This window comes from Abrus precatorius, unplaced genomic scaffold, assembly GCF_003935025.1.
Source record: "Abrus precatorius isolate BTA unplaced genomic scaffold, Abrus_2018 Scaffold3, whole genome shotgun sequence".
Taxonomy (NCBI): Eukaryota; Viridiplantae; Streptophyta; class Magnoliopsida; order Fabales; family Fabaceae; genus Abrus; species Abrus precatorius.
Genome location: NW_020874373.1, coordinates 29070519 through 29084480, shown reverse-complemented (window position 1 = coordinate 29084480; position 13962 = coordinate 29070519). Strand labels below are relative to the sequence as shown.

The 13962-nt window shown below is 27.6% G+C and overlaps 2 protein-coding genes across 2 annotated transcripts; both read left to right on the top strand.

Moving 5' to 3' along the window:
* The first annotated feature begins 3783 nt into the window (after positions 1 to 3783).
* LOC113863236 (GDSL esterase/lipase CPRD49-like) lies at positions 3784 to 6433 on the top strand. The gene is made up of 6 exons (XM_027496740.1): positions 3784 to 3894; positions 4434 to 4511; positions 5088 to 5228; positions 5327 to 5403; positions 5923 to 6066; positions 6217 to 6433. Exons 1-6 carry the CDS (start codon positions 3784 to 3786, stop codon positions 6431 to 6433), a joined length of 768 nt encoding a protein of 255 aa, XP_027352541.1.
* A 6921-nt stretch (positions 6434 to 13354) lies between these two features.
* LOC113862436 (protein FAR1-RELATED SEQUENCE 8-like) lies at positions 13355 to 13942 on the top strand. The gene is made up of 2 exons (XM_027495524.1): positions 13355 to 13432; positions 13493 to 13942. The coding sequence occupies exons 1-2, from the start codon at positions 13355 to 13357 to the stop codon at positions 13940 to 13942; spliced, it is 528 nt and encodes a 175-aa protein (XP_027351325.1).
* Positions 13943 to 13962: the final 20 nt, after the last annotated feature.

The following is a 13962-nucleotide window of genomic DNA, read 5'->3' as shown; positions in this document are numbered from 1 at the left end:
TTATTAGTAAATAATTATTCTTTTAAATGTTTAAAATTATTTTTATTTATAAATTAAATAAAAGAACCGTGGTAAATAAAAATACGAAAATACTGAGCACATAAAATTAAGTAATTTAAGTTATTTATTTTCATTATTAAGTCTTAAATAATTTTTTTTATTTAACAATATTTTATAAATATTATATATATTAATCTCATCATTGATATTTCATTTTAGTAGACATGGTCAACGATCATCGATATAATTTTAAAATAATTGATAATATAATTATTTTATTTTATTTTAATACATGTAAAATTTGTATTTTCAACATCTCCATGTGTACTTAATTTGATAGAAGTCAACTTTTTTTACTTCCGTCAAACGATCGTTTACGTTGCTATAGAATCTTAAATAAACACCTAGATCATTATTTTTCGATTTCTTGTCTATGTTTCACCTTAGTTTTGGATAGTCTGACGATATATTTACTTTGCATAACTTTTATAAGATATAACTTAATCTCTTAAAAACTTAACATGATCTTTTAGAAAGAAATTTTTTTTATTTTACAGATTTACTTCACAACATCATATTAAAAAAAGTCAACAAAATTACTCATAAATTGACCATAATATCTACAATTTTAAGATATTAATTATAATAAAATTTAGTTCAACAATAATTATGACAAATATAAAAAAAACTAATAATAATAATAATAATAATAATAATAATATACAAGTTTTATAACGAGTTTAAATTAAGTTTATTTCTGTCAAATAAATTTTTATAAAGTTCTTAAACTAACACACAATAAGTCTATATCAAGTACAATTAAATACGTGTCAGGTTATAGCTCTTTTGGTATATTCACATGCCCTTATTTAGGGGTAATCATAAATCAATCCAATTCAACGAAAATTGCACTGGGAAATTAAAAGTTAAAACAATAGAATTACAAAAATATTTGTAATTCTAATTATGAAATTAACTATTCACTCATACTTTTACATATGCTTACACTTATGGTGATTTTTAATACATTTACAAGCTTATTATTTTAGATTAATTTAAAGTTATTCTTGTATATAATTTTTGTGTTTTTGTAAAATTAATTTTTTGATTAAAAATAGAATGGTAGAGATAGTAAAATAATTGATCTACTATCTTCTAAGTAAATTCAAACAAAAATAAGAAGGCTAAAGTTTAGGAAAACTTTATTCTAATGTTTATTTGAGATATTATATGTGTGTTATAAATACCTGAACTATACTTTTAATATATATATATATATATTTTATTTTCAGTTCTTTAACTAATCTGTTTATATATTGCTTGATAAGAATGTTGACATATCGTGATGTTGATGACCATGTGATCCGTAGTTGGCTATTATAATTAGTTTTTGTAGGGTCTGAGTCTGGACATCATGATTCATGAGGCATATTTGATTATTATCATTATTTGATAATTAGGTCATAAAATCACTCACCTATGCCTTTAATAGTATCTAAATATTTTAAAAAATAATGCACTTACATTATTAGGTTTGATTTTCAACTTTAGAAACGTGCTGTAGAAAAATGAGATAGCGATATTTTTCCAACTCATGCGTTGGGCTTATTATTTTATCATAAGGTTGGATTAAGCATAAAAATATGTAAATAAAAGAAATCTTTTGGAATATCCTTTTTCGTCATGTGTGATATTGCAACAAAGGTTTAGGTTTAAAGCATGCTTGCTAGCTTGTAAGACTTGCAACAAAGCTTAATGATTTGGTATTTTATACACTTATTTTTAGATACTATTAGGTGGATGATTCTCTTTTATTTCATGCCCATACACTTTTGTCTTAATTAGTTTGTGAAGTCACCTTTTCATATTAGTTTTTTCTTTGAGGAAACACCAATTGATATTAAAAGATTAAAATTAACAGAATTATTCGTCAAAGGTTTTGTGCTGTTCTCAATCACATTTTTGGTATTGCAATATGGTGACGGCTTGCTCACAATTTTTTTTAAAGCTTATCATAAGCAAATTTTGTATTGAAAATAAATATCCCTACTTTTTTGGTACAATTTTTTAATTAACCGACTCTTCAAAATTTGACAAAAACAAAGAATTTTATATAATATTTACCAAGTGTGTGTGTGATGTATATGAAACGATCATTAGAAAAGTTATGTGACTTATTACAAAATTTATATGTTTTAATATTAATTATTTATAATAAGGTTTTATGGTTAAAATTTATTTCATTCACTCTCACGTAGAAGAATAAAAAATTTAACGGACTAATATCGATTAATTTGTCTTGAAATGTTTGCTTGACAAGTTAGATTGTTGGTACGATGTGATAGTAAAATTGTACTATTTATTTTAAAGACAAATTATAAGGACCAGTTTGATATATATAAAAAAATCATTAGTAATATTGCAGTGAACTAATTTTTTTTTTCATATTGAATTAATCATAAAGAAATAGGAAACACTAACAAAATTAATTACACAATAAATGAATAAATATTTATTTTTCATTATGTTGATGATAATTTAACTTTAATTGTGTGTGCATATATATATATATATAAATTATTTGTGAGAAATAAAATTTATTTTAATAATTTTTATGTATAAAAAATAATATCTCATAATTGACTAAGTATGTAACACTAAACAATGAAAAAGAGACTCTAAAAACAGGAGAAAATGAACGGATGGATTAAAAAATGACAATAACGAGACTAAGACGCGCTTTTTATTTTCTATCAATAAAATGTTTCAGAGTCCATGCCCACGTAAATATAGCCTCATCAAGAAGGATAATACAATTAAAACAAAGTCTGATTTGTTAAAAGAAATCCATATTCAGTGCAATTATTGGACCCTAAAGAATATTCAGTGTCCAATCATGAACATTTTAATAAGAGCAATTCGTACCAACCAGCTGAATATTCAGGGCAATAATTTTAATACATCATTATTCATTACATAATTAAAAAATGTAATAGCACATTTTATCAAAATATTAGTAAAGGTTAATACAAGCCAATATGCATTTCTTGTTTTGTAGCAATATTCAAGTCTAAATAAAATTAAAAAATATTTTAAATTATATTAGATCTATACATAATTATTTCATAAAATCTAAAAAACATAACATTAGAATATAAAATTATAAAGACATGCATGTATAATTCAATTTGAAATAATACAAATTTAAAATTTAAAAAAGTTAAAAAAATATGTAAGAGAGTAGCCTAAAATTAATATATTAGATGATATTGATTGAGATTCTAAGGAGAAAGAGTAAACTTAATAATTCAAAAAATATAATAAATTAATCAAAGTATAAGTAACTAAAAGTTTGAAGTCGTCAATATTTAATTGAAGAACAGATAAAATTTAAAAAAACAAAAATATTAATTAATACAAAAAATTAAAATTGAAAAAATAATATAAGAGCATATTATTCCATGCTAAAGAGTGAAACATAATTGATACACTTATATTGTTTGAATAAAATTTATCCTTGATTAAGTCATGGGTCATGAGGGGGCAAATTGACAATATAATATGACATAAATGACAGCTAACCATCAATCCAACCATACAACGTGGGGGGGACAGCAAAATTGGAATAAAGTGAGGGGCAGAAAGGCAAGAATATTCACAATTTCATGTCTATAAATTGCAGATCCCATTGTCGGTGTAGTATCCTAGGTAGTACTAGTGTTTACTTGTTTGAGTGAGGTTGAGCCACAAATTCAGCAGAGAAAAAACACATAGTTTCCAAAGATGCCAGGCCCAATGAGACCACAGATTGTGTTATTTGGCTCCTCCATAATTCAGATGAGTTTCGATAATGGTGGTTGGGGTGCTATTCTTGCTAATTTGTATTGCAGAAAGGTGTTTTTCCTTTATCTCCTTCCTCATTTTATAACTGACACCAGCAGCTACATTAATCCCATCTTCTGCAAGTACAGTTATATTTTCTGTTTCTTGTTAAAAAATTTCACTAGTTTTCGATATTGTCACATTTACCAACACACATATTTAAGGTTATCTTGAGTGTACACTATTTTAATAATATTTATATATGTAAGTGTCTTATTTTAGTAATAGAAGCAAACTTTTTTTCTAAAAAATTCTCTAAAAGTAATTAGTTTTTAACTATCAATTGAGAATATTCTTCCCCATGTAATTCTTGTTTTATTATGGTTTATTTTCTATGTTAATTAGATAGATCAAATATAAAATCTTAATTCAAGTGATTTTAAAAGCTGATGAAAACTTGGCTGCAGATGAAAAGCTACATGACTATCTGAGCGCTTTTTCTTTGAGAAATATAAATGAATCATTAATGAATATTTAGATTTAAACGTACCATTTTGTAACTATTTATGGTGAATTAACATGATTTATATAATATTGACATGGGGACACAGGCTGATATACTCTTGAGAGGATACTCAGGTTGGAATTCAAGGCGTGCTTTGGAGGTTCTGGATGAAGTTTTCCCCAAGGTACTTATCAAACGGCATTTTCAATCCCTTAATATTTTCTCTTTCTGCCATAAAATTTAAAATTATTTGTTTTGTTTACTGTTTTGGTACGTAAAAACCCTTTAAGAGAGTCAACCAATGCAAATTGACTATGATCTCGAATTATTACATCTTGCAATTCTTTATATGTGCTGAGTTTAATCACATGAAAATAATTTTTTTTTCCTGATAAAAATTTATACGTGCTTAATTCAACTTTAAAAGTTGAGATTAACAAAATTCATTAAAAATGAATTGAGACTATAAACACATAATAATTCTTAACCACTGTATATTTTTTTTTCCAAATTTCTTACACATTAACTATAACTTGAAGACTCCTACCCCTGATGTTCGGAATTGTCACACAAAAGGAAAAATAGGACAAGTTAACATGCTCAACTTGTTTATTTTTTAGATTTGGATTCAGCTTTGCACAATGTGGTTGGTAACAACTACATTTTTGGTGAATCACAAGTGTGAATGCTTGGATTCTTGCTCAGAGTTACATATGAAGAATCGAATGACCTTTTTGATTTGTCTTATTCTTAAACTCAGGATGCGCCTGTGCAACCATCATTGGTAATTGTCTACTTTGGTGGTAATGATTCTATTCACCCTCACTCATCTGGCCTTGGTCCTCATGTACCCCTTGGAGAATACATTGAAAACATGAGGAAGATTGCAAACCATCTAAAGGTATTGTTTATTCACTGCTTGCACAAAATATTACTTTTCTTCCTATACTTGTTATATTTGTTGCCACAAAGTTTGACACAAATCATGATGCTTTTCAGAGCCTCTCGGATCATATTCGGATTATATTTCTCACCTCTCCTCCCATCAACGAAGAACAAATTCGCAAAAAAATCAGGTTCATTCTGTTCTTTTTGCTTATTATAATCTTTTACAGAAATCATATCGAGAAAGATACACGATGTTGACCCATACTTTTTTTCAAAAAGGCGAAACAAAACTAATATCATAATAACACATTATCATTCACTTATCCCATTAACTTAACCATTTTAGTTAAAGTGGCAGAAGAGAACACCATTAATAAATGGTTAAGTTAAAGACTAATATTTTTTCTAAACAAAATTATTTGTGACATGGAAAAAATAAAAAGAAGATGGGGGGGGGGGAGATCGTTTTAATTGGTGTAGTCAAAGAGAAGAACAACACCATTAACAAAATGGTTTAATTAAAAGATAATACTTATTTAAAATACATATAAATATATAAATTAGAGGGGGGGGGGGGGGAGGTGTTAGAATAATAAGTAATACATTTCTGCTCCTCTACCCATCAGACTAATTACATTACACATCACAAACCTTGAACTCCTAGTCCTCACAAGTTTCTAACGATTTTTTGGTTGCATTGAATACAGTGCAACACAATCAGGAAGAACCAACGAATCATGTGGAGAATATGCAGATGCATTAATGGAGCTTTGTGAGGAGATGAATATCAAAGCCATTAATTTGTGGTCTGCAATTCAAACAAGGGATGATTGGTTAGATGTTAGTTTCACGTAAGTATATATGTTCACATACATATACAGGTACATGCATAGAGTAATGTACGTATGAATGTATGTATATGTCAATCCTCAGCAGAAAATACTTTAAACTTTTACAATTCCTTCAATTGATTTTATTCTTTGGTTATTTATAATGCTTAGGGATGGAGTTCATTTATCAGCTGAAGGAAGCAAGGTAGTAGTGAAGGAAATATTAAGGGTCCTTAGAGAAGCAGATTGGAAACCTAGTCTGCATTGGATGTCAATGCCAACCGAATATGCTGAAGATTCACCTTATTATCCTCCTAGTCCTGATGGAACTACCACTATTAATGTGTCTCACATTATCTCCCGAAGGTCTTTGCAATGGGACATATAGAACTATAAATTTGCATTTACTTTGCAAGCCATAAAAGAGGCTCAATTGTGTTGTGTGGAGCCTTGGAAAAGCGATATCTTTTCCTACTCCTTACTTTTCAGGAGTGCTTTTTTTTTTTATTTATTATATGGTTCTAGTTTTTATTGTTAGGTGCACTCAATTTTCAGTTATAAATTTAAAATAAGATTCAACTCAATAAAATTTTCGTTGTTTCTCTCCCAATGCTAGGAATGTATCTAGTCAAAACTGCTCTTATATATTTTAATATTAAAGTTATAAATTATAAACTGTACAATCATACATAGATAATCAAAACTAAAAATCAATTAATAGACTACTTAAAATTGATTTCACACATGATGCAATTGCCCCAACGGCAACACTGATGGGTGAGTTTGAGCACTGTTATGAAGTGATTAGCAGAGGAATGATGGCCAAGAGTTTTGAATTATATGAGAAAATGTGACGAAAAGGTTACTTTTGTGGATGATGTCCTTATCTGTTATTGTACCTCTTAAGCTATAGTAGGGCCAAATATTCTTTGAAGCAGCGTCCTAAATTCCAAGTTGTAGGACCTAGATAAACAGTAATGTGAGGACATAATTTCTAGGTGAACAAAAAAGGCCAATAATTATTCAAATAATTGAAGTTCGACTTTTCCATGTTTGATAAGCATTTTCACATATCTAAATATACACGACATGAATCACATGATCATGTGGTGTGGGTTTTGGGACTAGGTGAATCCAAATGCTTTCCTTGGAAGCTACTCTGAGCTGTCTTCTTTCCATTGTACCGTGGAGTTGACAACGAAGACAGGAGGTGAATATACACAAAGATAAAGAGAGAGAAGATTAAGTGACATTTTAATACTTTTTATTAAAATAAATTTTATTAATTTAATTATTAAAATTTATTTTTATAAAAAAATAAATTTTTAAAAATTAATAAAATTTAAAACTTAATGAATATTTTATCATCTTACTTTTTTTTTTTTGTAAACTATGAAAGTAATCTCTTGTATAGTGGAGGTGACAATGAAATCTAGAGATAAATATGTTCAAAGATAAAGAGAGAAAATTAATTAAATAATTTTTTAGTTTGTTTTATTAAAATAAAGTTAATCAATTTAATTATTAAAATTTTAATTAAAAAGATTGTAAAATTTAATATAATGTAAAATTTAATAATTTTTTATTATCTTACTTTATTTTAATAATAATATATTATTTAAAATGTAAGTTAATAACTATAATTTGATTGCATAATTATAAAAGTTAAAATTGTATAAAATTATGTATACATGCTTAACCATCTGAATTGATTAATAGGCGAATATTAAATTTATTTTTAATAAAAAAGTATTAAAAATTTATTTATCAAAATTGACACATGATATTATTTAATATTTATGTATGGATGTATCTAAATGTTTATGTGTGTACATGTATATGTGTATGTACATAAAGTCTCTTATATTAAAGTGAATATATTATTATTTTAATTTACAAAAATTACAATAGTTTTTCTGTCTTCATTTTTAATAATTAATTTTAAAATATTAAATTTGTTTACTGTAAAAATAATTTTAAAATATATACAAAACTACCCTATTAGCAAATTTAGTTATCTTCTTTTTTTTTTTTAATCTTGAATAGTTGTAGGGTTAGACCATAGAGGTAAGCATAAGAAATATATCAAAGCTCTTATAAAAAGAAATGAAAAAAAGACAGTGTGTCCAACCTCGCTTTAGCTTGATTTTAGGCTCTAGCCGTGTCTACAATTAATTAGTAGTTTACACTTCGAATCGCCTACTACTCTACTACTCATATCTAAAGAGGTGAAAATTAAATATCAAACTATTTCTAGTTTATAGATCCACAAGGAGTCGCTTAATTCTATCTTAATTAAGTTTAAAAATGAAAAATAATTTTTATATTTTAACATTTATTTATTCTTAGTCTTTTGTGTTTTGTATTTTTACCTTTTATTTTTTTATAATTTCATTCTAGTATTTCTAGGTAATGCACTTTATTAAAAAAGTATCACATGACAACCTTTATTAGAGTATATTAGCGATAAAAATAAAAATAAAAAATTATAAAAATATAAAGATCAAAACTTAAAAAAATAACTTGAAGGGACTAAAAATAAATAAATAAAAAGCTAAATATAAAGACAAATTTCATATCTAAATCAATGATCATGTTCACTTATTAAATTGCATCATCAATAGTCACCGGTTCAACATCACCTCTACATCCAAAATCTTCTTTAGATCTTCTACATTAATAATTTTTTACTTACGATTAGGTGCACTCTTCCCAACATTAATGCTTCACTTCCATCATCCAAACTTAAGATGAGAAGAGAACATTGTTTTTCTTTTATTATTTATAAGATAAAGAATATATAATTGTCTGACTTGTAAAGTTGTTCACTGAACAAGACAATGCCTATAGCAGTCATTGTTCTGGGCTCGTAAAGATGGGACATTAATGTTGATGAAGCTGCATTTGGTAAACTACTAGAATGGATGGAAAGTCAGACCAAAAGAAAAAGAAGAAGAAGAATGGATGGAATGTAGTGGTATTTTATTATGTTTTATTATTCGAATTGTCAAAATGTTAATGAAATAAATTTTATATAATTTTTTATTTCTTTTAAATTGAAAGATATATGTAATGAAATTAATTTTGTTTAAATCTTTAAACTATGAGCCAGTATTCTAATATTAAAGAATATGCGCTATACGAAAGTAAGAGATTGAAATTAATTAAATAATTACAATAAGTAAAATAAAATGATACTCAATATAATTTTACTAAGAAGATAGAATACAAAATTCTCTTAAAATATGAGAATAAAACAAACAAAAAAAACTCTCTTAAAAAAATAAATAAAAATAAACAATGTATTGATGATGTAAAAATTAATAACATAACTCTTATTTATATAAAATATAAATGAATTAAAATTAATAAAGGAATTAGTGGTTAATATGAAACTAAAGTTAAGGTCATTAGTTTTATTTGGAATCAAGTGTGAATAAAATTTTATATAGAATAAAACATGAGTAAGTTAGAGGTTTATAAAGAGATAAATTTATATACCTATAACCTTAAGATTTTGTATTGTATTGTGATGTCCTATACTTATATACTCTTTGAGTGAAATAATTATTATTTGTATGATTTGTACTAGTTATTAGACTAGAACTATAATTTTTGGTTTCAATAGTATTTCTGTCTTTATCACAAATGTAATTATAAAAATAACTCACAAGGTAAGGTCCCTAAATATACACCACCAAGTGGGTGCTCTTTAGATCATATGAAAAAAGGTAAACTTTAATGATGAGAAAATAAATCGAATTTTTGAAGTTTAGAATTTTATTTATTTTAAAATAAATTTTATATATTATTATAAAATTATTGAGTATTAAATAGACTAATCTAATCATTTTTAATAAGTTTTTCTTAAGTTTAAATATAATTTATTTAATTAATTTAGTCTTTTAAAAAGTTAAAACTAAGCCTATCATTTAAATATTTAAGTTAGTCTAGTTTGGATTTTAAACGCGTCTAGTTGTAGGCCCCTATTAAACATCTTATTCTATTTCTATTTCTACTCTTAAGTTGATTATTTATAATGTTTAGTGCAGTAAAATGTTTAATGTTAATCTCATGTCAATTTCAAAATTACTTTCATGTTTAGAAAGTCTAGCCATTATCTTTTTTATCAATATCGTTGTTTTATTATTTAGGTTTCTTCATGAAAAATGATTGTACTTAGATAATACGAGGAGTTTGACTTTTAGTTCATAATAAAATAAAGAAGTTATGAGCATTGTATTTAGTATCACAATACTTATGATACAAAACAAGCGAAACATCACGGTTCAACAATTGAATGATGCAAGTATCGTTTTTGTATGGAATCATTGATGAAATCGCAATAATCGTATGATTTGATTTTGAATCGCGATTTTTGGAGGCGCGATGCGATGCAATTGCGAATGGGGTCACGCACTAGTTGGGTCGGGTCGTGGGCTAGTTGGGTTGGGTTGTGAGTCGAGTCGGCGCAACCCAGTTCACTAAAAACTCTAAAATTCTTTTTTTTAATTTTTAATTTTTGCAAAAATTGCTATTCCCATCTAATAAAGCCTCTTCGAAATCCACTCTACTCTACCTGTTACGTTACATTGAAAAAAACCTTTGTTTCCTCTTTTCCCAACCTTTGTTTTCTTTATTTCCACACTGTGTGAACTTCAATGGTTTTGTTTCCTTTGCAATGATTTTTATCTTGTTACTTCTCCTTTCAGCACTTATTATGACAACTAATATGTCATTCACATTGCTTGTAATTCTACTTTTCATAAGTATACAAAATATATAGAGATCGATTATCACTTGTTTATTCTAAGCTTTAAGAGAGATTAATTCATCTTCCTGTTACTTCTTTTTAATTGGCAGATATTCTTACCAAATTACCTAATCTTTGATCATTTAGTATTAATGTCTCTAATTCAGATCAATTATCCTTCATAGATGTAAAAAGTCATTTTTTTATATAAGTTGTATAATCGATTTAAAATATTTTCACGTTATATTGGTTATATTTACACAATTTAGTTATTTCTAGTTTTTTTTTCTTTTTAAGTGGCTGATTTTTTTTTATTAAACCACTCAATCTTTAGTTATTATTAATCTTTCCAACTATGTCAGTGATCTTTAACAGATGTAGAAAGTCATTTTTTATATTAGTTGTATAATCAATTTAAAATATTTTCACTTATTATACTTTTGTTGTATGTTCTTAATTGATATAGAAAGTCATTTTTTATATAAGTTATATAATTGATTTAAAATATTTTTACTTATTATTTTACTGGTTGTGTATGTTCTTAACTAATGTAAAAAGTCATTTATGTGTGTAGGTGTGTGCTTGTATGCATATAATTACATTTTTATTTATTTAACATATATAAATAATGTCTAAAATACAAAATTATTGATAGTTTCTAACCATAACAAAATAATTTAAATTTTATTTATAACAAAAATTCAAATATCGTACTATAAATTTTTTGTTAAAATATTATAAAATATATATTCTAATTTTTTTTAAATGTACCTTAAGCTAAAGTTAAGATCTAATATATATTTATTTAGTCTGTAATTTTTTAAGCAATGCATGAATCGTGTTCCTTTTCTCCAAGATAACTTTTGAAGTAATGGGATTGTGAATCGGTGGATTCTAATATCCTCTCTTCTTTTGTAAAAAGTGTATTTTTGGGAAAGCATAGCTTTTGCATAAGTGATTAATAATTGAAATTGAGCCGTTAATTGTTATAGTTTAAAATTGGATGACTAAGATTAAATATTGAAAAGGTAAACAAATGCGGATAGGAATGAATAGTGAGCAGGATGAAGAGGGTTAATAACGTAAATGTGACAAGTTGTGTACATAAAATTTGATTAACATAATACGCCCCATACAGCCGATGTAGATATAGTTAACACGACACAGTAAGGAAGAAATTGTCAATAAGAGACATGACCTTAGAACCCAATTAATCTAAATACAGTAGATACGTAATGTGAAAAAGGTTGTGGTGAAATGACATCAGTTTTAACACAAAACCGATACAAATAGAGTGCATGTGCAATATGTAAAAGGTGCTTCGGAAATGACATCAGTTGTAGCACACAACCGATGCAAAAAGAGGGCATGCACAATATATAAAAGGTGGCCACATAATGACATCATTTTGACTACACAGCCAATGCAAATGTAGAGAACATAGAATGTGGTTGGACAATGACATCTGTTATGCCAGAGAACCGAGTTAAAATCAGGTCCATGTGGTTGCCTATTGACATTGGTTTTATTACACAACCGATGCAAATGTAGAGAACGTAGAAGGTGGTTGGATAATGACATCTGTTATGCCAGAGAACTGATTTAAAATCAGGTCCATGTGGTTGCCTATTGACATTGGTTTTATCACACAACCGATGCAAATGTAGAGAGCGTAGAAGGTGATTGGATAATGACATCTATTATGCCAGAGAACTGATTTAAAATCAGGTCCATGTGGTTGCAAATGTGTTAAGTTTTTACATTAGTGACCAACAGAAAAGCGAAAGCATTGGTAGAGCTATTGGGCAAAATGGTGAATTCTAGTGTTGAATCATAGGAAGAAATTGTATTAGCCTAAACAAAGCCTTGGTGAGAGGGGTGGCAGAGTGGTAGGGTTTTTCGTATGCAGTGCAAAGATAAAGGAGAATAGGACGACGAAAAGAGTGTAAAGACAAAAAATACCCATTATATAAATCAGTTTAACATAGATTTTCCTCAAAATGATGAAGGAAACGACGAGGTTTGTGTAGGCTATGTGTATTTGAGTGAATAACCATAGTGTTAAAATTGAAGTAACTTGTGTATTATTTATATATGTTACAGGTTGTTGAGGAATGCAATGTTGATGAGGAAATGGGAAGTTCAGATGAAGTCGATATGCAGAAGGATGGATATGTCAATTTGAGTGATTTATGAACCACTGAGATTAAGAGAATGGAATTTCTGAATGTTGAGGAAGGTTATAAATTTTATAATGAATATAGCAAAATTAATGGGTTTAGTGTGAGGAAAAATAAACGGGGTAAAAATAAGAATGGGGATGTTGTGTGGCAGCAATTTGTTTGTTCAAGCCAAAGTTTTTGACGAGAAATTTACAGATGTAACCCCAATCGACTTCGGGAGCACAGAGCAATTACTAGGTTTGACTGTGAGGCAGAGATGAAGATACGTTTAGATGTATATAGAGGGTGCTGAGTAGTTTGTCGATTCTTTGATGATCATAATCATAATTTAGTTGATGAGAATTATTTTGGAATGTTAAGGTCACATCGCAAAATGGATGTTGGTGATGTTGAACAGATGCGTCGAATGAGGAAAAGTGGTATTCCAACCTGCAAAATATATGACTCATTTGTTAGCCAAAGATGAAGTTATGACATGGTTGGCTTTTGTAAAAAAGATATGTATAATTAGATTGAGAGAGATAGAAGAGGACAGGATGGGGATGTTAAGGAGGCAGAAAAATTCTTAATAAGGTTGCGCTTAAAGGATCTGAAGCTATATTGGGGTCACAAGGTTGATTGTAATGGGAGGTTGTTGCATATATTCTGGTGTGATGGTATGAGTCAAATTGATTATGACATCTTTGGAGATGTTGTTGCCTTTGATGCTACTTATGGGAGGAATAAATACAAATGGCCTGTTGTTGTTTTTTCTGGTGTCAATCATCATAAACAGACGTGTGTATTTAGGTGTGTAGTTGTGTCTAATGAAAAGGAAGATACTTATGTATGGGTCCTTCAACAATTTATAACAGCAATGAAGGGTAAGTGTCCGAATTGTGTGATTACTGATGGTGATATATCAATGAGGAATGCGATCAGGAAAGTTTTCCCATCTGCTCATCATCGATTGTGTGGGTGACATTTAATGAGGAATGTGAC